The following is a 25,027-nucleotide window of genomic DNA, read 5'->3' as shown; positions in this document are numbered from 1 at the left end:
AGAAACACGGCAATCTCAGTTCACTCACTGGTAATAACACGATATTTATATTGTTAACAAATTGTCTATTCACTGGCTGTCAGTCTATCTATCACTTTCTATCAGTAAGACCTACACATAAGTGCTGGTATTACAGATATGTCAATCAACATCAGGCTGATTGTGGATGTGTCTGTTTGCTTATAGGTGTTAACAGAGACCGGATGGAGAGGAAATTGGTATAGGCAGAAGATTTAACATGGTACACAGGGGTTACCTGCACTGGTCATAACTCGAGTTCTACCTTGAAGAAGAGGGAGAGGCATCTGTTTTATGAACTTGAATAATAATAAGAAGAAGAAGAAAAAGAAGATGAAGAAGCAGAAGCATTTGCTTTGATTTAGCTTTATGCAATATTTGTATTACTCATACTAAACCTGACAAACTTTTAACAAAAGGGAAATTTCAGAAAGTCATCACCATCTTGAACCAAACAGCTCTTAGATCAGCAATGTAAAAGCAAGTGTGTGTAATGGTGATTATTGACATTTTCTACTGTTGTCTTTTGTTGCCCTATAGATCTGAGTGCATCTAATGCATCTAAGGATAGGTGTTTAATCTGATTTTCTCAGCGTGCTGAGAGTGGCTGGGAGGCAGAAGCTGAGTAAGATCTGAGTGGGGTGTGGCTATATAAAGCACACATACATACACACAGCTGCCACTAGTGTCGCTTTTCTGCATTTAAGTTCTGCTCACTGCGGTCTGTTCACTCTCTCTCCTATCGCTTACCTTTTCTGCTCTCTCTCCCTCTCTCATGCACTTTCTCTCTTTCTTGCCCTTTCTTCTTTACACTCAAATTTGCCACACTGTTCTTTGTTGGGGTACATAAATCATAAGAGGAGGACCTGCAGCTGAATTGGAAAGGTCACTTCAAATCACAAATAAAATGGAGTACAGCCCAGAAGGGGAGAACCTCCAAGTGCCACCACTGCCTGTGTGCGTGTGTGTGTGTGTGTGTGTGTGTGTGGCTCAGAGGAAGGGAGAAGGGGCAACTCAAACTCAAAGAGAAATGAAAGCAGAGTGGAGGCGGTCTAAGAACTGCTCTTCTGTACTCACAAAAAAGAGTGTCACGCAGTATTGCATTAGTTTGAGGAGAGTGATGGAGAGAGCAGAGGTGTCGAGAGGAGTGTAGCATCACTGCACCCAGCTTTCTAAAGAGAGAAAAAGATAAGCGAAAGTGCAAATTGTAAATGGATAACTCTTATTTAAGCACATTTGTTGCTATTGGTTTTAGATTCAGAATTTTTAAAGTGACAAAAGAACACGTCCGATTGAATCAGATATAGCAGCCAGTCTTCTGAAGCTGTCCATGGTGCTGAACTCTCCCATAAGTGGGAAAAAAAAGTGTGTATTAGGGGAGTAACAGAGAGACCAAGACAGAGTACTCAGTTTATTATAGTAGCACTATCTAAGACTATTGCTTCTCTAATTGTTCTCTGAAGTTCTCTGGAGATTATGGGATGGAGACATCATTTCCCATGTGATGCTAGAGTTAATAGTAAGCACTAACAATAGCAACAATGAGCACCAAGGCCTGACTTACCTTTTACTCTGTATTTGTTTTTACATAAAGACACATGAGGCAGCTGACCAGTTTTCCATCGTACTCAGTGAGAATCTTATCAGTTACACATTAAAAAAAAGTTAAGGGGTTCTGCAGCTTGTCTGTCTAAGAGAGGATTCTATGTGAAACCCAGCAATAGAATGATGATGATTGTGCCCTGCGATGGGTTGGCACCCCGTCCAGGGTGTCTCCCGCCTTGTGCCCCGAGTCCCCTGGGATAGGCTCCAGGCTCCCCGCGACCCTGTGTAGGATAAGCGGTACAGAGAATGGATGGATGGATGGATGGATGGCAGCTAGGCAGAAAGGCACTTGTAGTACAGGTCCATTTTCAAAGAAAAAAAAACAGTGACTGTATGTGATCATGGATTTGTTGCTGTGCTGTTTTACATGATGGTCTAAGCTCAGGCTGTAGCCGAATGGGTAAATGAAGAAGAAAGGTTGATAGAAAGAATATATAGGAATATATAAGAATATAGGAATATATTGTTCACTAGGGTAGGGCACAAAAAGACATGCCAAAACAACAAACAAAATCCAAAGCTAACTGTGAGAGCTAATATCCCTTTTGTGTAGAGCTAATATCCTTACACAAAAGTCAAACACAAGTAAAACAAAAGACACCAAAACACATAAGCCCAATCTCAAAACAAAATGGCAGTCACATCCTATACCCCGTGAAAAGAGTTTCACTATATCCAGAATATCTACACAGTGTACAAAGCTACAAAGGATCCACATTGAAAACCTATATGTCTGTTGTAAAAAGTGCTATAAGTGTCTGAGTAGCTTATCTCTTGTGTGTTTTGTTCATCAGTTTTAAGAGTAAAGAGCACTGATTGTGTGCATGTGTTTGCCCATGTGGGAGTGTCTGTGTATTCGATCTTGCTCAGAGTTTCTGTCACTCTGTGATTTAGCAGCGGCCTCTCAAGGCCACAGACACAAATCCTTCCATTTTCCTATTTGTGTGGAACAGGGAGGAGTGAGGGGGCCGGGTGACAGGTGCTCAGCCTGACCCAGGGCTGACAGGTTTATGGAGCACAGGGTTTCAATCACGCCATGAGCACCAGTGCATCAATCTCTCACATACACACTCTGACACTTAAACTTATATGTGCACAAATGCAAGCACCTACACACACACACAAACGCCAATGCATGAAATAGTTTATGTACACATGTATAGTGAGTGAGAGCTCAGAGTTTTGACAAACAGCAAATGATGAAAAAAAGCCCACCCCATCAGGCTAGTGTATATATAGGTGGTTTTTCCAGAGTGAGGAATTGTGCTCATAAACTTCCCACTCCTCTCTGCAGTAGTGTTTGTGGCAGACTGAGCACTAAGCTGCAGTGAGAGCTCTGGCTGTGTGTGTAGCAGCAATGCAGAGGTATACAGCAGGCTGTAGCAGATCTCCTGGGCCTCTAGCCACAGAGCCACTCGAGGTGGAAATGAAAGTCACCGAACACGAGCTGAACAGCATTAAACAGACAATGAAGGATGATGGCACTGTGATCTCAGAGAAGAGAATCAAAAATGAGACTGGGAAACCAGTAGGCCAGGGGTTATTATGCCTAGCAAGCTAATATACGCTGGGCTTATTGTGACTGTATATGTACAGCACCAGTGGTGGGCTCTTAAAGGCATGTGTGTTTGTGTGGTAAAATTGTGGTAAAATTGTTTGTGTGGAAAATTAGCATTATTTTGACAGGCTTTTTCAAATGCTTTACTCAAGTGTTTTTGGAAATGTGTTACATTGAGATAGACCTGTGTTACACTAATAAAGACCTGTATTACATTGATATAGATCTGTGGTACACAGATAATATTTTGTGTTACACTGAGTGCACGTCAGAGACAATCGCAATCGTTTGATTTTTATTTTTTGAGTTTTGTCTTACAAGGACAATCTAGTGAAGCATACACATTCCCTGTGTGTGTATGTGTGTGTGAGTGATCTAAGCTGATGGATTTTAGTGCAGACTTTTTTAATATTTGAGACTTTGCACATTTTTCATTTCTGAAAATGTTTTATTCTCTCCTTACAAGCTTGACATTATTCATATGCACATTAAAATATTTTTTTCTTGATGTATGTGAAGCATGCAAGAGGCCATTAGAATATAGCCGGCTGAATAAAACACTTCATTCAGCACTGGAAAGGCCACATGTGGCTGCTGTAGCCTTGAGTCCACCTCTGAATACACTTACTCACAGTATCAATCTCTCCGTCTCCTCTAGACACAAATAAATAAGTGATATTTTCATTAATCCTCCCTCACCTTCAAAATAATTCAGCGGCAACTTCATAAAACATGGATGCCAATCTTTCATTATTCATTTTTGCAGGTCCTGTTCCTTTGTTCCAGAGAGGAAATGAGAGATGTGGGTGGGTGGGGGCACAAAGCGAGAGAGTGGCAGGATGAAGGGATAACACGGTAGAGGACACGGCCAGGCGGAGAGGCGTTTTTTGCATTATGTGTTATCTCTGTGCCGGCTGAATGCGATTTCCTGCCGGCGTAGAGCGCGCTTCAGACAGAGGCAGAGCAGCCGAGTGTGGAAGAGGAACAAATAGCTTCGTCATTTCATATCGTTCGGAGCCGAATCACGTCTGGCCACAGGTGGAACGCAAAGGAATGAGGAATGAGAACGGACCTTACAGCTTTGTGCAGAAATGTGCCGTGTACATAATGAATATAGGCTATGCTGATTCTCTAGGCAATTCTTTTCACTTATCTTTATGCACACAGCATTGATCCTGTTTAGATTCCTATTTGGACTGATGTCACATATAGTAAATTATTTTTGCGTTTATTTGGCCGTGACTGCAATGAACATGCAAATAGAGAACGCAAAAGGTCACTCAGTCTCCTCTGTTTCCTCCATTAGGACAGAGCATGAAAGGTGTGCATATTGCTATTCTCGCCCATGGTGGAGGAGATAATTGTTATTTCTGTCCGGTTTGGATTGATTATTTGAAATAGGGTCCTGTTCAATGCTCCTTTGAGAGGGTGACTGATTGTGGCAGATGGGGTGGGCAGAGTGGGTGTGGCTATGTATGAAATAAAAATGATCGCATGTGTTTTTATTAATGAGGCTCAGTTTCATTGGATGTTAAATGACAAGGATGGTTAACTATCAATCAAGCTCTTTTGTTGTTTGTTTTGCCAGAAAGGGAGAAAGTCAGAGTGCATTAGTAATGTGTGTGTGTGTGTGTGTGTGGCAGTACCAGCCAACTGCACCACTTCTGAAGATGAAGGATCATGTATGGTTAATGAGAATGTTGTGAAAGTCTAAACAATGCTACTGATTTGCAATTAACTATACAAATGATTTTTTTTTTTTTTTGCATGAACGATTGCATTGCTGTTGAGTCAAGGTTTCAGAGTGAAATATTAAGTTAATACATTTTCTAAGCAAAATGTTGAAAGTATTTTTGGAAAAATATGATCCAGTCTGGAACACAAGAAGAAGAATTAAATAATACCATTAGGGAATACATCATTAAACAGATTCGCTCTAATTACTTTTGTTCTGAGCGCTACACTATAAGCTTTTTATTTTAATGTGCCACAGAAGAGTGTTTATGTTCCACGGGTTTTGTAGTATTTTATCAGTGTACTACTTGAAGTCATTGCCCATATGGTTGTGATTCCAACACCTCCAGCCGTGTTCACATTGCAAACATGACATAGTTGCCTGCAGGGACTGTGAGTGCTTTACTGCCTGCTTTACTGCCACTGTGTTTGATACACAGTCAGCAGCCATCAGTCACATGCACATATGTGTGTAACGTGGGGGGAGTCAGCGCCAGTCTACATATGGAGATGCTGTAGGTGTAAATAGCTTTCTGCAACTCTGGCACCTTGAATGATTTACCTTAGCTGCATAACGCTACGATTATCACTTCCTCTCATTTTTTTTCTCTCCCTCGCTCAGTCCACAGCAAAAGTTGCCTATCTCCCCTGTGAGCAGTCATCTGTCACTTCTCTGATAGAGGGATGAGAGAGAGGCACCATTTTAATCTCGCCAACGGAAATTAAAGAGCACACAACAAGAACATCCTCCTCCTGCTGCTTTGCTCTAAACGAAATCTCAATCGGAGCACGCCCCATGAGAGAGCTGCCAGGAATCTTTAAAGTTTGCATTTTTATCTGTTTGTGTTCTAATTAGTGCAATTTGAAATGAAATGATATGTTCTGCTTGGTTTTGGCAACAGATAATATCCAGAAATGTTTAAATATGAGCAGTACAGTGTTTAAATGCAGAACAAGATAGTAAGGAAGAAACCTTAGTACAGATTAAATCTGGTATGTCTGTATTCAGACATTAACTTTATTAAGGCAGAAGGAGTAAATAGTATGAAAGGGATTAATACAGTTGATGTGCCATTATATCCCCAGTCAGTTTTACCCTCATGAAGAAAATATGTACAGAATAAGCTTCAGTTTTCTGATCTGCAGGTCCTGTAACATTCAGAAAATTAGCAATGCCAAATTTAGTGTGTTGAATTTCTTTGTTAGATGTGAGGAAATTGATGTATGATGTTAGGATTGTATGCGCTGTCACCAGGGTTGCCATATGTGACGAAAGTATCCCAGCGGACTAGCGGTATTAAACCACAGTTTTCTTGAGTATCTCTTTCTTGAGTATTAATTGCCCAAATTGTTGCACTTCCCACTTCTATGAATGTGGGGGTTTATGCATGTTGCATAAACTATGTGTTTAGGTTCGTATGCCAGTTTCAAACTTAAAACTCAAAACAGTGTAGTACATCAGGCTCTATCATGTTTGCATTACTTAGACAGTGTATATACCTATAACCTTTTATCATGATAATCACAGCAATGGGTTTGGTAGCATTTGCATTTGTTTTTCATTATATGTGTGACCCAAAGCGCTTCACCACACTTCAGAATAAGTATTGGCATCATTTGTACTTTTGTAGTGAAAAAAGGGTGTTTCCCTGTGCAAGTGAACTTTAACTGTGTGTCTGTATGAAGTAACAGTGAGTGGCAGGTTGGCCAGGCTATTGTCTTCCAGGCTTCCAGGGTGTAATTGAGATGTGTTTTTGCAGAGGCTCTGTAGTAACAAAAGGTGCTTTGAGAAAGGGAGTGAGAGGGATAGAGAGAGCTGTCTGTCTTTCCAGGACCTGCTGACTGCAGTCAACCTCAATAAGTACCGTTCCTGCTCTCCAGCACCCCTAGCCACCCCCCAGTTCTCCCCAGTCCCTCTGCGAGCCTGTGGCCGGGAAGTTAATTGGCAGCATCTGCTGTCTGGGAGGCAAAGCACCCCTTCACCCCTCTCTCACCCCCACTTCACACATACACATTCGCTCCATTGGGCATCTGGAGACACCAGCCTGGCTACAGGCACCAAGCAATCACACATACAGAGAGGAGGTGAGAGAGACAGCGGGGTTGAGGGGGAGTGTAAACCTGCAGCTGGCACTGGTGCCGGAGGGTATTTGGTCAGACAGGTTGGGAAGCTGCACCAGGCAGGGATGGCCTCAAGGGACAGATGGTTTACGGGAAAGAGAGAGAGACTACCACACCCTACCAGATGCATGCAAACTTGCCTAAAGGCTTGGAAAAGATAGTTCAATATGTAACTGATTTATACACAAACACATGTACAATTTTGTGATGCATCATGTACATATAATTGTAGGAAATGTTCAGAATTTTTGCTGCAGTTTAATTTTAGATGTGATTCAGCAGCAGCACTTGTGTCACCAACACTGACCAATAGCTTGATTTGAGCTTCTTCAAGAGGAATCTTAATTTTGTAGACATGTAATGAGTCCTTTTCTTCTCAGATGAAAGGAAACTCACACCCACAGACCACATGCTCTCTCTTTGTGACTTAGCTACCTTCTGACCTCCACACCGCTTTATGCTCTCGTTGACATCACTTCCTTAGAGACGGAATTAAGAGAAGTGTGGCATGGTCATGAATGAGTCACTCAGACTCAGATGGATCACAAAAAAAAAAAAACATGGCTGACATCATCCCTGCTGCTCCCTTTTTATGTTACGCTTCTTCAGTCATGCTAGTCGCAGTGATGCCTTAAACACCATTGTTCCCTGCAAACATATATGTGTTCAATGCTAGTATGTTTTCCATCAAATATTTATTACAGACTAATTAAACATTCTACACGACATATACAGTGAGGGGAATTATGTCTTCAGACACTTTTGTTTCTGCTATTTAATAAATTTCCAGGGCATCTATCCATTTCAGTTTTACACACATGCCTTTTGATTTTAAACTCATAAATATGGTCAAAAAAGAATGTATTCATAAGCATTACCAGATATATGTTTAAAAAATTCAATTTACAGGGAAACATATATATAAAAAATATATACGTAAAGGTTACAGTGGATATGTAAGTCTACACACCCCTGTTGAAATGGCAGGTTTTTGTGATAAAAAAGATAAAATATGTCAGAACTTTTTCTACCCTCAATGTGAAATTACAACATATAAAAATTAAGTGAAAAACAATCAGAAACATTTTAGGGAAAAATAGGAAAACTAAAAAACTTACAACAACCTGGTTGCATAAGTGTGCACACCCTTTTATAATTGGGAATGTGGCTGTGTTCAGAATGAACCAATCACATTCAATTTTATGTTCAACAAGTAATTATACAGCTGTCATCAGTGAAATTATTCTGATTAACCCCAAATAAAGACCAGCTGTTTCTGTAGGAAATTCTTCACATCTTCTTGGTTTCATCTGACTTCTGAAGCCATGGTCTGCAAAGAGCTTACAAAGCCTGGAACATTAGATATACCATGGAACACTGTGAAGGCCATCATCAACAAGTGGAGAAAATGGAGCACCACGGTGACATCACCAAGAACAGGATGTCCCTCCAAAGTGTATAAAAGGACACAACACAAACTTGATTGCTCTCTGACTACTGATTACTCTCTGCAGGTGACAACAGTCTCTCATATTCTTCACATGTCTGGGCTATGGGGTAGTGTGACTAGACGGAAGCCCTTTCTCACAAAAAACATCCAAGCTCAACTAAATCACCCCAAACTACGTGGCAAAATGTTATGGTCTGATGAGACCAATTCCAAAAGGTTTAATAATTCCATAATTCCAAAAGGTATGTTTGGTGCAAAAAAAAGCACATCACCAAAAGAACACCATACCTATGGTGAAGCATGGTGGTGGCAGCATCATGCCTTAGGGCTGCTTTTCTTCAGCCAGAACTGGGGCTTTTATCAAGGTGGAGGGAATCATGAATAGCTACAAATACCAGTCGATTTTAGTGCAAAACCTTCAGTAAGCTGAAGATGAAAAGGAGTTTCCCATTTTAGCATGACAATGACCCAAACATACATCCAAATCAATAAAGGAAAGGCTTAACCAAAAGAAGATTTTTGAATGACCTAGCCAGAGCCCAGACCTGAATCCAGCTAAACCTCTGTGGGGTAACCTGAAGCAGGGTGTGCATAGGAGATGCCCTTACAATTTGATGGCTCCAGAATGTTTTAGCAAGAAAGAGTAAGAAAATATTGCCAAGTCAAGATGTGCCACGCTGATAGACTCTTATCGAGAAAGACTGAGTGGTGTAATATAATCAAAAGGTGCTTCAACAGTGTATTAGTTTAGGGGTTTGCACACTTACGCATCCAGGTTATTGTAAGTTTTTTATTTTTCCTATTTTTCCCTAAAATTTTAACAAGAGTGTGTAGAGTTTTTATATCCACAGTACATAAAAATAAATCTAAATAAAGTTATAGTTATAAATGCTGCAAAAAATTTTCTTGTGCAAATTGCACTAAGTGTCATTATAAAAGATGTTGACATTGTGTGGGAAGATTTCATGCAATCATTGTGAAGGTGAAGGAGTTTCCTAAAGTTCTCTGGGATAACATTATTAAACAACACTAGAATGGGAAAAGCTAGAGAGACATAGCAAAGACCTTAAACCTCCCTGTCAGTACAATTGTTTTGATAAAATACAGGTGGAAATTTCACGGAACAACTAATCGTCCCTGGATAGGTGCACCACACAAGATTTCACAATGCGCTCTCAGACTAATGATTAATGTAAGAGAGAAGCCAGCAGTCACTCAAAAAGAGTTGCAGGACAACCTGAAAGCAGCAGGAGCAACTGTTGCACAGAGAACAATAAGCAATGAACTGCACCTCACCCAAAATCCTCTGCGAAAAATAAGCCCAGAGATACACATCTAATAGCATTTAGACAATTCAGAACTCTTTAGGAACAACAAAAAACAAACAAACAAAAAGAGAACTCTTTAGTAATAATTCAGTGCATCATATTTGGAGAAAGAAGAGCTGTGTGTATGATCCCAAGAACACCGTACACACAGTGAGATATGAATGTGATATCATCATGGTATGGGGCTGCAAGTGGTACTGGTGCATTACACACCATTGAAGGACGCATTAATGGAGCGATGTACCGGGACATATTAGAGGAGAATTTAATCTCATCAGCCAAGAAACTGAATCTGGGGAGAAGATGGACATTTCAACAATACAGCAAGCCCAAAAACAATCAGAGATCTAAAATGTACAGCCAAAATAACTCAAGACTGGTTTATAAAACAGAAGGTGACGGAGCTTGCGTGGCCTAGTCAATCTGCTGACTGTATTTATGGAGGATTTTGAAATTGCGAGTCCATCAGAGGGACCCTGGGGAATTTAAGACGATTTGCCAAGAGGAACTGGCCTGATGAGCCTAAGTACTAATGTTGTTCATTTGTGGTGTCTAACCACTTTTCCCTATCAATGTTGTTCTTTAAACATATCTTTGTTCATGCTTGAATGTATGAATACATACTTTTTTGTTCATATTTATAAGTACAAAGCAAAAAGGCATTATGTGTGTAAATTCGAAGTGAATATATGCAGTGGAATCATATTAAATAATAAAAAAGTGTCCAAATACATATTTCTCCTTACTGTAGCTAAAAACATTGCTACGCTTTATGCTTTGATTTCTTCATTTGGTGAGTGATAGAGTGATTCGAATTAGCACAGAAAGTCGGAATGACTTGATCAGTGACTAGCTTTAAACTCTGAGCAGCAGCACCATCTAAGGCTATATTAAAGATATAGTGAATGATTTTGGCTATCCAAATGATGTAGCTATCCATTCAGTGTTTCCTGCAAAACTGTTTAAAAAGTGTAAGAGGGAGAATTTTCTGAGTTGACAGGCAAGTCTATTGTCTTGTCCTTTGGTTAGATGTTGGTGATCCCCATCATTTGATTTTTGTCCCTTTTTAAAGAGGCCTAGAGATCTTTGAGCACATATTTTATTGCCATTTGTCAGAATGTGAGAAGGCCAAAATTACAAAAAAAAAAAAGTCTAAAAATAACTGGCCGTACCTTTAAGCCAGAGCAGCAGTGCCAGTGTTCCCATGAGAAACCTACAGCCAGCACTTAAAGAACTAACATTCAGGGTTCACTGACTATCAACCTTGCTGTGTATCATTTGGCATTTGTGTTGTGTCTGTGTGTTAGAGAGAAACAAGTGGATATCAATATACAGGAAGGTGTGTGTTATATAGGTGTGTGCTCACATGCATACAGGCTGTGTATGTAGCGGGTTGTGGAAGGTGGCCTGTGGATTTGATTGTGGGGTGTGTGTGTGTGTGTGTGTGTGTGTGTGTGTGTGTGTGTGCACGCATTTAGTTGTGTTGGTGTGTAAGGGAGAGTGCAGTGTTGTTAGGCAGTCTGGCGCCAGCCTGTCTCCTTGGGTCCATTCCACCCACTCTGCTGATGCATCAGCCAACACATCTCTGTCGTCCCTAGAGAGCATGTAAGAGAGAGAGAGAGAGGGGAAGGAGGAAGAGCCAGTACACCTGCTCTGGAACATCCTCTTGTTTTTTTCTCTTTATAACACTCCCTGTTTTCCTTCATTTACACAAACACCTTGTTTTCTGTTATTATCGCATTCCTCTTCTCTGAAAATGATACCCTGGTATTTTCTGCTTTTGGATTTCCAAAAGTGGGGCTTTGCATCCCTGTATTTTGAGTCAATTTAAAGAAATGCCACGCCAATACTATATTAATGCCCCATTGTGTTTTATTCCTTACTTAATAAGAGTAAGTGCAGTATTTTTGTATAGTAATGTTAGTACCACACCTCTTGACATTAGTCTGAGCAGCAGAAAGAGCTGTCATGTGAATGCTGTTTGCAACAAGTCTTGTTTAACGCTAATACATACAAAGCTAATCAATATTTTAAAATCTCTACTCTTGTTTATACCAGCTTTATGTGACTACTTTGTATACAAATGTAAACACTTTTAGGTTGTAGTTGTCAGTTGGCTGTCACACCGCCCTGCCGGCACATTGTTGAACTGCATCTGACCTACTGACAAGACACATACACACACTCTCACACCAGTGCACTTCTCTGACATCACCCTGTCTGGCTGTTAATACTCTCCTCTTCTCTTCGATTCACACCTGCCCCTCTACCACCCTCGTGTGTGTGTGTGTGCTTGAGTGTACGCAAGATACCCTGTGCCCCGTGAGGGGGCATGGCGCCATGCCGGCTGGTTCAGGGGGCTCATCTGCTCGAGAATAATTATCCAGTCTCCCCTTTGCACAGCGGGGCTTCTGGTTGCCACAGTGGGGTCACACCACACACACACACACACACACACACAGTAATAGTGCTGCTAAAACACACCAAGTTCCTGCCTGGACAAGGTGGGGCGTCTTGGTGGAGCCACAGCCCTGATATCGCATACACACAGGGGCACTGTGCATCACACACGTGCGCACATGCACACACACACCATTATGCTGATTATACAGATGGTCCTAACCACCTGAGACACGTGAGTGCTGTAGACCATTCTCTGATGTAAGCGTGTGTTTGGAAAGATCAGGTGAACGGGTCCATGTGGAAACAAAGACAGGGTGGGGCTGCTTCTAGCGTCGAGTCTGAAAGATCAGAGACACTCCACTAAAGGGTGGATCGCTTCTCAGGTCTTTAAACGTAAGGACTATAGCCATCTGCTGGTCAGTGTGGGAGCAGACGCACACAGGCTTGAGCTGAGGCATGCCGACCAAACACACATACAAACAGAGAAAGTACTCACTCTGTTTTTCTTTTACTTTTTAATTGAGTGAGGTAATCAATGAATAGTGTGATAAAAAGAAGTCATCTGCAGCACAACCCACCAGAAGCGAATTTTTATTTCTTCTGCATAAGTATTTCTGCATGCATGTGTTCATTCACATGTGCATGTCAGTACTGCGCAATATATCTTTTGTAAATGGTTATATATTGAATTATATATTGCAAAAGCCTGCAATATACAATTAGTACTCTAACAAAGCAGATTTTTTCATCAGTAATCTCAATTTAAAAAAAAAACAAAACAGTTTTTCTGTTGGTGTTTTGATTAATTGTGACTTTGTGTAACCCAGAGAAAAAAACAATTATGTTTGCTCACATTTAGGCTGATCTTAATCATAACCCATAATATCAGATGTAACAATATAACACTTTATATATAAAATTATTAAAGCCTCGGGCATCTATGCCGATCTCCAATAAGTGACTGTATTACTGACTCCTCTGTATTCTGTGTAAAATATTTCTCTATACAAATCAGTCTTTCCCTGTGTTTCACATCTCAGCAAGCAACCAAGCAGCTCCACAACATCGCCCTCCTGCACCCGCTCACATGCTGACACACAGGCATTTAATTCATGAATTGCAAAGTGGATGTGGAGTGAATAGTGTATGTTCCGTGCATGTACGCAGGCTGGAGTTAAGTGCGTGTGCATGTTTTCTGTATTTACTATATGTTTATATTAAGTGAGTATGTGTATCCTATGTATTATGTACTGTATATGTTGCCTTCCTGCTATAGTGTTGCAGTAGTTTGCTGTTTTATGTGTCACTACAGAAGATAGCAGCTTGGCATTAACATAACATTAAAAAACCTCTTAGTCTCTGTTGCAGAAATAAAAGAGCTACTTACAACATTCAACATTAGATGATAAGGATGTACTTACTTTTTCAGGCCTGGCAGAGGATCAAGGAAGGTAGTGTAGCAAAGGCTTCTGGAAACAATACAGCGTTGAACTGATGCAGCACTAATGGGACAAAAACTTTTGTAGACCAAATCGATACAAGAATCTGAAATGTCACAGAAGAGGCAGTAGAATCATTATGAAAAATGAAAATGCCTGATATGGCACAAATCAGCAAGAGATCATGTGGCATGATAAAGCTTGTGGGGTTTTTTGTTTTGTAATGATGTATTAGAATTAGTCCAGTTTGCTTTGCTCAAGCTGCGTCAACTATCCTGCAGCTACTCGCATAGTAATGCACTCCCAATCTAACGCTACTCCAGAACAGGAGGACTGTAATCTCAGCTCAAATATAAATGTACACTCACAAACACGGATAAATGAGACTTTTTTTCACCAGATTTTCTGTACATTGTTCAATTTAAACATCAGATTTTATAATGTTATCCAACCAGCATCTGTCTCTGTCTCTGTCTCTCTCTCTCTCTTGGCTGGTTAGAGTTTATGATTCTCTAATGAGAGGTTGATTTAGGAGCCAAGAGAGCCGTCTGATGACATGCCGTTCCTCTCAGTGCATGTCCCAGTGCACTTATGAAAAGGCTTGCAGCTCGTCCCATAAATGTGTGTGCTTGTGTGTATGTACATCTACTCATGAAACAGTAAACATGAATTTTATTATCTAGTTAAAATGATATGTTTAAAATACATGCACACATACACTTTAGTTATTTTGGGAACACTTGGGTAGCTGCATAGGTCCTTTATAATACACTTATAAGCATTACATATATCCTTAGTGGACTAATTGAGATTAACTTTAATTTTTATTCTAACCTATGAAAGAGCACATGCATGATACACTGGCAATGTTGTAGAAGGTATACACATGTAAAAAACTTTTACATTAAAGATATTGAGGCATATAATTGGATTTCTTTAGTTCGACATTAGCTACTGTTAGCTAATTATATTGAATGCCTAATGCTAGTGTACTTCATTTGCCTTTTTTGTGGCTTGCTGTACAACAAACAAATGTTGCTTAGGTGTGTGTCTTTTATGCCAGATCCTACTCAGGCCATACACAGAACTCGCATTGAAATGATGTTTCATAATGTTTCATATGTTCTTCATAGATGCTTCCCAGTAAATACACCTCCCAAAAGGCAAGATGACTTGAGGATACTTAATAAAAAGGTACTTCATGGTGGATAATTCGTGAATGTACTATTATTAAAGGAAAAATAACTTCCAAGATAAGGTTAAAACATCACTGATACAGTAGTCTCAATTTATGCAATACACTTGTTTAAAACTTTTCATGCCATCTCATGGGTTTTGACATAAGCCTTACGTAAATCCTCCAGTACTTTTTAATATATTTATTACTCAGGAATGTGTTCTGAAGGCTCAGTGTAGGTTCCCTTCTGATGAAGCGTTATCATTATTAGAGGTGTAAACTTCAGGCTTGCACACAATACAAGTTGATATTGATTCATAAGGCAACTATTTGATATTGGATATATCACTGAATCTGTGACAATACAATATGATATAGATTCATAAGGTAATGATTCGATATTTGACGATACCACTGAATCTGTTATGATACAATATGATTTAGGTTCATGAGGCAATGATTCGATATTTGACCCTATCACTGAATCTTCTACGATACAGCATGGTTTGATTCGATTTAATAGCCTTTGATTTATTGTGTAACAAATTTGCTTAGAATCTGGGGCAGGCCTACGATTAATTTAGGAACTAAGATGACGTAAAGGAGGACTAATTTAAGTATCAGAGTATCAGCGTTACAGGCAAATCCCCTTGCTACCCTAAATTATTTACAGTAAATACATTAAATTATTTACATTAAATGTTTTTATCAGTCAAAAAATTGGAATTATTTTTTACACAACAGTTGTTTGTCCTTTTTCGGTAGTAATCGATTTATCGTTGCTGCATCGATTTCAGTCCTTTTAAAAAGCAACATATTGATTCAAATCATCATCATTACACCCCGAATCATATCCTGTAGTGATTAATATCTTCTGTTACCAAGAATGAAATTCAATCACAGCAAGTGTGTATTTGGGGTCTGTATTTGTTTTAATTTGATCTACGAACAGCACAGGACATAACTGGCAGATAGGGCAAGTTAACAAGGTATAGGTTTTTTAATATCTGTCAAAATCCCTCTTGTACTGATTTCTGTGAGAAGGACAGCAGTTGCCCACTTAATAAGTTCACTAGACTTAAAGTTGAAAGTGAACATAGTCTGATGTAACCATGCATCAAGCAGTCTGGGGTGATCTGGCGAGGAATATGAAGGCGAGTAATGCAGTAATGCAGCGGATTCATTTTAGAGGCGAGTAATCTGGGAGACGTTTTACCAGGTCTTTTCAAGCTTCTAGTCTCATGCTCCATTCAAACATGTAATCATGCAGAAGTCCAATCATATGTCAGATTATAATTAGATTAAATAGACAGCATGTGGCACAGATGATACTCCAAAAGGCAGACTCATTGATGAGTAACACACCAGTGAATTTTGGGACCTGCTTGAATCTGCAGTAAATGTGCTGTTAATCATAATGCTGCACATGGAGTGGTGTATTTTAATGACTGAACAGTAATTGATGTGGAAGATGCTTGTTGCTGCACTGTTCACCCACGGCTTCAGGTCCCACTCATATTTCTGCAGAAAATCTCTAATAAATATATTTGTGAAATGAAAACCAAAGAAATTACTTTCTTTAGGTGCATTTTATGTAGAGGTACTGACAGAGAGAGAGAAAGATGGATATCAAATGCCTTTTCTGTGCATTTGTCTTTGATGCTGGAGGAAGAGAAAAGCTAAACAGTAGCTGTAGAATCTCTGCAGGCATTTTGTTGTGTGAAAAAGGCCTCTCTTTCTGTTTGAAGTCGACATTTTCACAAGGTCCCCTAGCATTTTCAAATATCACCAAACTGCTTATTTACTGTGTGGAGTAAACATACTCTCTCTCTCTCTCTCTCTTTGTCTCCCCAGCCCCCTGCTGAGAAGTGGAATCTCTTACTGCTGCTCTGTAGCTACCTGTTTAGTTTCAATCTCAGATCCCATACATGCGCTGCTAGTTCAAATACCGCAAAGAACACCAGCAGTTCAAATACTCCAGATGAGACGCAGGAATTTAGACACTGAGAACAATAACAGAACTCCTCCACTACAGATTTTAAAAATGCCATCGCAGGCCAGACGACAAAGCCGGCCACGTTGCTTAGTAACCATGCCATCCGTCGGCTCCTGCGTGAATCTGTCGCGCTCTACTTCCTCCTTCTCGTAGATTCATGCAGAGCTGCTGGAATTTTTGTATGAAAGCAGGAGTGACCCAGGTACATGTGAAACACTGAGAGATTGGACAGTATGCGCTAGTGTTGTAGCTATGCTTGGCTACAAAATAAAATCCCTCCTCAGGCCATGCCTTTGATGCCTTTTAGCACTGATGAGATAATGGTGGGCTTTTGTCCCTTGTCAGATTTGTACATATTTGAAAACATTCAACCTTCTCACATTAGGAGAGTGACAGGAAGTATTGTGAACAGAGATGAGAAAAGGGAAGAGAGAGAGAGAGATTTAAAAAAAAAAAATACATGAAACACCAATGCCAGTAATGACCTCTATAGTCTGATTTGAGTATATAGGCAACATGTCCTGGCTCTGTTTGAAAGCTAGTAATTTTCTAGCTCTTCTCGTTGAGGTTAGGAGGAAACCAATACTGGCCAAATCTAAGGAGCTATCCAGGATCTGATAACTGACTTGCAGAGAGCAGCATTAATTGAAACAGGGGTTTGTGTGTGTTTGTCTGTATATGTGCATGTAGATAGGAAGGTGTGAATAAGACCTTGCTTTATTGTAAATCTAAATCTAAGTGTGAATATATGTTTTAGAAAGGTGTTGGGCCACCATGAGCCACCAGAACAGCTTCACAGTGTCTTGCCACATATTCTACAAGTCTCTGGAACTATACTGGAGGGATGAACACCATTCTTCCAATGATATTCCCTTAACTGGTGTTTTGATGATAGTTGTGGAGAGCATGCGCGTGTCTCATCTTTACTAATATGATAATTTTATCACTGATACCAATATATGTAGATTTAAAGGAGAACTGTTCTAACCAATAGTATTGGTCAAAGCTGACAAGCTGCCAACGGTTTTCAAACTTGGGTTGTGATGATGTTTGACATACCTGAGCTAGCATATGACACATGCATACAAATTTTCATATAACCACTGACACTGAGAATTACTATTACAAGAGTATTTTGTCCTCTTAATTAATAAACCTCTATATACTCTTAATGACCCTGAAATTAAATTAGTAATAAAATATGTCCTTTTATCCTTTTGAAAATTTGTTTTTGCAAAGTGGATTATTCTATATATTTTATAGCACAATAATATATATTGAAGCACAATATTTTAAAACATTCTAACTATATCCATTTAATGTCTTAATGATTCTGAATTAATGAACCTTGCAGAAATGGCCTTAAGTTGCATATCATTCTTGTTCTAATGACTAAGTGATTTGTGAACACTGGTGTATCAGCAGTTTAAATGCAAAAATGAAACAGTTCTTACACACATTGGATGTGCATGTCATAACAGACATCACTCATGTGAAGTAAAATTGCTGATTTTGTTACTGGCAAAACGTGAATGGTTGGTATAAGTGTCTAACAGTGTTACATTCATCAATATGGTTTTCCAGTATGACATTGCAATAGACTGTATGATTTCTGTTGATGGGGATAAGTCAGTGGAACTTTAATATCGGCTGTTTTTATCGGCCATGTGATATATCAGCCAGAACCTAGTGTGCACATTATTGTCCATGGGGTGTTGTTTTTTCCCCTCTGACACAAAGATAAATCTTTTTGGGAACGAGGGCACTGTACCAAATCCGGGAGCACACCAAGCCACGGGCCACCATCATTTAGATAAAACAAACTGCCATCGGCCACAGCAGGGCGAGGAGAGAGGGAGAGAGATACAGAGAAACAGGGAAGAGAAGGCAAAAAACTGTTCGACCGTTTAGAGATGCTTCAAGCTCTCTCGCTCTGTCTCTCCCTCTCTGCCTGAATCTCTCTCTCTCTCTCTCTGGAGGAACATGCAAAGCTATTTTCTTTAGCCAATAGTGGTGCAGCAAAGCAGGGAAGGCAGGCAGTACATTCCCACTGGGTAATTAAAATCAATAGCCAGGACTTGCTCAGTAGCCAACAAGGTCAAACACTGAAGAGAAGCCAGGAGAGTGTCTAAACACAGAAATGAAAAGTAAAAAAAAAAAATCAGGTGTCGTGGTGTTATCAGTAACACTGTATAGAGAGATGTGTTAGGATGTGCATAGAATGTGAGTGTTTATGTGAAAGAGTTGCTCGGAGTGCATAGGAAATAGACATGCAGTCATGAACCTAATGCAAATGTAGGCCAGATCTCAGTAATGACATGACCTCTGCCTCCTGTGCCATACTGTGTGTGTGTGTGCGTGTGTGGGTTTTAGTATGTGTGTGTTCTGAACAATGGCAGTGATCATACTGAAAAAAGGCACTTTTACAGTATTAGTATTCTGCTGAGACACAGACTCCTGAGATTTCACTCCTCCACTATCGACTGGCCTCTTTTCTTCACTCTGTCTTTTCTTCCTTCTGGCCTACAGAGCCAAGCTAATTTGGTTTAATTTCAATTTCTGCTGTTCACTTTGTTGAAGCAGCAAAGACATCAGGGAATTTGTTGGCATACTTGTTTAGTCTGTGTGAGTGTGTGTTTACTGAGTGTTTGTGTAACTGTCTCTTTGATGCCTGTTGGCTTGTATGTGTGGCTGCTTCTTATTGCTTTATAGTGGCTCTAAATCGTGGTGTTGGCTAGATAACGGGATGCCTGGTTTAGCCGAGGCCGATTTGAGAGAGTTGTTTCTCCTCCTTATCAGTCAGCTGTCCTGTAGCCACTATGCTATCAGACATAAGTGCAATCTCTATCTGATCCTTCTCCTTCTCTCCCTCGGTTTCTCAGTGTTCTCATGCTCATTTTATCCCATGCTCTGATCATTCTTTTCTTATCTTCGAGTCTCTTTCCTTTCTCCTGCCCTTCCTTATCCTCAGCTTGTGTTCTTTGTTTGTCCTTCATCACCTATCTTTCTCTTTCTCTTTCCCCCCCCTCATTTCCCCCCAGCTCTCTGTCTCTCTGCTGATTGTCTGTATTCAGTGTGTCCCTTAATGTCCGAGCCAGCCTCCATTTTCTCTCGGCTGTTTCTCATCATGTTGTGCTGTAGAACGAGCTACGCCTTTCCCTCACTCATCCACGCCCCGCTAATTAGAACGCGACTCAACATTTAATCAGCAGACATTTCCGATAGCCATGGGTAGTGCTGCATCATTCACTGTTTCACATTTACTGTATTGTTCATTGCATTCACCTAGCTGATTTGAAATTGAGGGTTGAAGTCAACTTGAAAAAAAACGGTTTAACGAGGGGACACGAGGCAGACAAAGAGATGGAAAGGAAGATAAAGAGAAGGGCGTAGTACCCTGAGTAAGATGAGAGTCTGTAGGGGATGCACTAGTGTCATGTTTCTCATTGATGGCTCCTGCAGCTCTCTGGATTGTTTTCTCTTTTTTTCACGTTTCTTCTCTGGTGGCCATCTTTACTAGAGATGATCCTGGGGCAGCAGGAGAAAAATGGTTGATCAAATCATGCATTTTTCTCTCCTGAGAGCATTAATGTTTGCACAATGCTTTATTTTCCCCCATGCACAGCATCAGTCACTAGTTCATCTTTCACTGGTCTCAGAGTGGACAACAAGGGGACATGGCAAACTGAGAGTTTTAAGCCTCCTGAACAGAAAAAAAGTACACAAAAGCTTCCTGTTGGTTCTGAGTAAATGTTTGTACCCCGAAGTAGTGTACCATAAGTGATATGGAAATTACTGCCTGTTGTGAGAAGTCTCCATGGACTCACACTTGGCAGAATTGTTAAATAGGTAATACACATCGAGGCCAAAATCATCATGGCTTTTTCCTTTTTCATCGCTTACACTACGAACATTCTACCTCACACCTTTAGCTCTGTTATTAAGATTTACAGAAGATTTTTCATCACAGATTTCACTACAAAGCAGCATTCTTAAATAATATCATGACCTTCTCTTTTTCCTTCCTTCCTTCCTTCCTTGTTTCCTGTGTTTCAGGCAAAGACTGCCAGCCAAGAATGTGTATTATTACCGGTGCCCGGACCATCGGAGGAACTATGTGATGTCCTTCGCCTTCTGTTTCGACCGCGAGGATGACGTGTACCAGTTTGCCTACTGTTACCCCTACACCTACTCTCGCCTACAGCACTATCTGTCCAGCCTTGAGCAAAGAAACCTAGACTACCTAAAGAGAGAGCAGCTGGGTCTCAGCGTGGTGAGTGTGCGTGTGTTTGTTTGTGTGGGCATGTGCTCATTTGTGCCCATGTCTTAATTTAGCCACAAACCCATTTGAGATCAAATAGACATCACCAATTTCCTAAATGTTATTCAAAAATATAAAAGTATTATTTCATAGCGATAAAAATAGTAATTGACATTAACTTCTGCACTTATTGTCTAGTTTTTCTTAAGGATCATTAGCTAATTGTGCTAGCCAGTTTCTTCAGCAAAGTTAGTCAGCTGTGTATCTTACTAGATTTGATTATGTCTACCACTACCATTTTGACAAAGCTCAGTTCAGAGTTGTATTTGGAAAAAATGTCACCATTGTAGACAGACGAGTGAATTTACCAGTGTGGAAGAACTTTGGGTTAGATGTGTTTAAATCTTTACCTTTAAATGCAATATATTAAGTAAAATGAGATGTTCTGTCCAGCCAAGCAATTCTGTCACAAATTTTAAAGAAAAATGACTTTGGTGTATTCAGACTGTGACTATACATGCATAGTGAGGATTTAATACCTTATGCATAATCTGAATGAGGAGTCTGGATGGGTAGCTGCACAATTCGACACTGAATACCCGTAACCTCCCCTGCGTAAATATTAACTTTTGGACTTTATTGACCATCCCTGGATACGGCCCTATGTGACTGTTAGTTCTTAACTACACACTGTAATAGTGGTGAATTCAGCAGTGTGCTGTCTGTCACTAATACAGTATATATCAGGGGACATGAACTAGATTTGGCATGGGGCAAAAAAATCATGCCTTATACAAATAGTAATGTATTTAATACAGCTACCAATATTTACTACAATACACTGATTTTAAAATGTAATTTTTTTTATTTTAAAATAAATGCTCTATATAAGCTATAATGATTTGTGAACCCAACACAGTGCACTACATGCCTTTTGAAATTAGGCCACAGAAAAATGTATCAGAAAGTATCAGAACTGAATATAACGCTGTAAAACGTACTCTGTCTTTGTATATTTGCTCAAGTAAGATTAAAACAAAAGTCGTCCTGATTAAAATAACTATAAGTATAGTTTATTTATTTAAAAAAAAGGCACTGATGCTCAAAACTTGGACTGAAATGGTCTTGTTTAAAACTGAAGTGCTGAAATAGAGATTTTTCAGTACTGATTCCTCTTCAGTGACATTTTTTGCCAAACTCAGCCTAAGAGCAATCATTGTTGTCAGTCTAATAGCTAATGATAGCATTTTTGATTGTTCATATGAGTATGTGTTGCTCTGTGGGCCTACTTTAATGTCACCTGCATATACACACACAGTAGGTATTTATGTTTGGACAGTATCCTATACACTTTATTACAGGTTCTACCTGTAACTGGAAAAATGTGTAAGAAGATATGTTGAGGCCAGAGAAAACACTTGCGGATCCAGCCCACAGGCTAACATTTGGTAATCCCAGCTGGAAAGCTATGATATTAATAGTGGGGCGTTTGGTGTGTTTTGATTGTGTTTATCAGTATAAACTTCCTGAGGCATCTTAAAAAGTCTTCAGGGCATGCCATGTAGTTCCATGTGCTTTAGGATTCCCTTAAGCTAATAATATCTATAAATACAAGTAGAGATGCTGTTTCCCCTTTTTTCACCCTCGTTTTCCCCAAGGGAAGTGTGTGTGTGTGTGTGTGTGTGTGTGCGAGTGTGTGCGAGTGTGTGCGAGTGTGCGTGTAAATGTGCATGAGAGAGAGAGTGATCAGAGCATTCAGGCCTTGCTAGGCCAGGTGTTGGATCATGCGCAGTGCCTGCAGTGCTGTTTCTGCTCTTATCAAATAATTGTAGAAGAAAAACTCATTAGAAATGCTTGAAAGATTAAGACCTGTTCTCATATTTTCCTCCATCACTTCCACATTTCAAGGAGAGCTAGGCTGTAAGGGTCTGTGATGAAGGGACATCTACTGATAAGGAATGTGGCATCAGTTTAGAAAAGAAATCGGTTTCTTATGAAATGTGATTTTAATAGGTAAATTATAAGGAGGAAAGTAAATCATGCAAATACGCACGTGACTGCCGTTTAGAAACACTGCTAGCTTTAGAGTCAGTGTCCCTACTGATGCTTACAATAGCAGTACAAAGAAAATGAATGTGCGTTGCTTGCAGATGTGATATTTTTTTATCTGATTGACAGCATAACACCAGCACAAAATGCTGCCATTTAATGAGTTAATGAATGAACTAAAGCAGATGAAAACTGAAGATGAATGATGATGTTCTTGGTTCACCTCTATGTTTCAGATACAGTGGATAGAAATTAGGTTGAAAAACACTACAGGGATTAGTTATTAGTTATTATTCATATTCGTTCAAATTAGTATCCTTATCCTTATTATTATTATTATTATTATTAACCTTCGGTGCTTGACCCTTTCTTGTTATTGTACCTTTTCTTCTTCTTCTTCTTCTTCTTCTTCTGAAAGTTGTGAATTTTGGCACGTTGATTTTGGAGAGTCTAAGGAACATTCTGACCAAAGTTGGGCCGAGTGCTGCGAAGGCTGTAGCACCACCACTGGATCAAATTTGGGCCTAATTTGGAAGTACTTTTATGGTCATAACTTTTGAAACATGTGTCCAAAATTTTTCCCTGGATTCCCTGTTTTGAGACAAGTTCAATGCACCCTATGACATCAATTTCCACCTAATTAGATTTGCTGCCATCTTGGATTTTGACAAAAACTGTTTTTTCATTACTCCGCCCACAGATTATTTCCAATCAACACCAAATTTGGCACACATCATCTTCAGACCAACCTGGACAAAAGGCATCTTTAAGACTATCTCTTGAGGCTATGCAACAAATTTCATGACAGCACCACTCACTGGTCAAAAGTTACAGTAATATGCCGAAAATGCTTCCATCTAAGTGCCATTTTTGCTAATCCTCCTCCAAATTTTGTCCAATCTTCACCAAATTTGGCTCACATCATCTTGAGAGCTGTCAAAACAACCATCTACTGCCATTCTAGCCATTCAGTGTGCTATTATACATACAACACATGACTGACAGGGTTTAATATCAAATAGCATTTTATTGACCAACTTTCAATAATAAAAAAAAAAAAGACATAAAAACACAATATAAGACAGATATAAGTTTGGTGCAGATACTTGCACAAAGGGGGGAAAAAAGGTTCAGACTGAGGAGAAAAAAAAACATAAATACCTTAGATATTTTTAAATCGCAAGAAGAAAAAAAATCTTTTTTCTTGCTTTTTTTTCTGCAGTAGCAAACACGACCACAGGTCAAAGTAGCAACAGACAACACCACAGGTCACAGCAGTAGCAGCACCTGCAGCAGCAATGCCACTCTGCTGCCCATTTGTTCATCTAGACCTTTCCTCCTATAGTCAGAGAATTCCACCTCTGTCCATGGTCAAAACATACATATAATGAGTGAAACTACATATCACTCTTGAATCTCTTTGCCTAAAGTTATGGCTCTGCTTTCCTGTGATTGCTTAGGCAACAATTGTAGTGCATCAGTGAATGTGCGGCTCAGCGAGTCTGGGTGCTTGGCCCCCGAAAATGCTGCTTGCAGCTTTAATTATTATTATTATTATTATTATTATTATTATTATTATTAGGAGTAGGAGTAGGAGTAGTAGTAGCGGTAGAAATTGTAGAGTAGTAGTAGTGGTGGTGGTAGTAGTAGCAGTAGTAAAAGTTTTAGTAGAAATAGTTGAATAATAGTAGTAGTTGTTATAGTGATAGGCATAATATCAGAGTAGTAGTAGTGATGGTAGTAGTAGCAGTAGATGTAGTAGATAGTAGTAGTGGTGGTAGCAATAGTAGTAATACTAGTAGTAGCAGTAGTGAAAGTGGTAGTAGAAATAGTTGAATAGTAGTAGTAGTAGTATTTATAGTGATAAGAGTAATAGTAGAGTAGTAGA

The 25,027-nt window shown here is 39.6% G+C and overlaps 1 protein-coding gene across 3 annotated transcripts in view; it reads left to right on the top strand.

The window, feature by feature from the left end:
* agbl4 (AGBL carboxypeptidase 4) overlaps window positions 1-25,027 on the top strand; it is a 294,079-nt gene that overhangs the window by 141,382 nt on the left and 127,670 nt on the right. For all 3 annotated transcript variants that reach the window (XM_026914463.3, XM_026914698.3, XM_026914614.3), the window contains one exon: window positions 20,886-21,102. In XM_026914463.3, coding sequence (XP_026770264.2) covers window positions 20,886-21,102 — 217 coding nt within the window. The remainder of the gene's footprint in view (window positions 1-20,885; window positions 21,103-25,027) is intronic.

This window comes from Pangasianodon hypophthalmus, chromosome 8 (genome assembly GCF_027358585.1).
Source record: "Pangasianodon hypophthalmus isolate fPanHyp1 chromosome 8, fPanHyp1.pri, whole genome shotgun sequence".
Classification (NCBI taxonomy): Eukaryota; Metazoa; Chordata; class Actinopteri; order Siluriformes; family Pangasiidae; genus Pangasianodon; species Pangasianodon hypophthalmus.
Note: the sequence above shows the minus strand (reverse complement) of the source record. Positions and strands in the feature narration are given on the sequence as shown.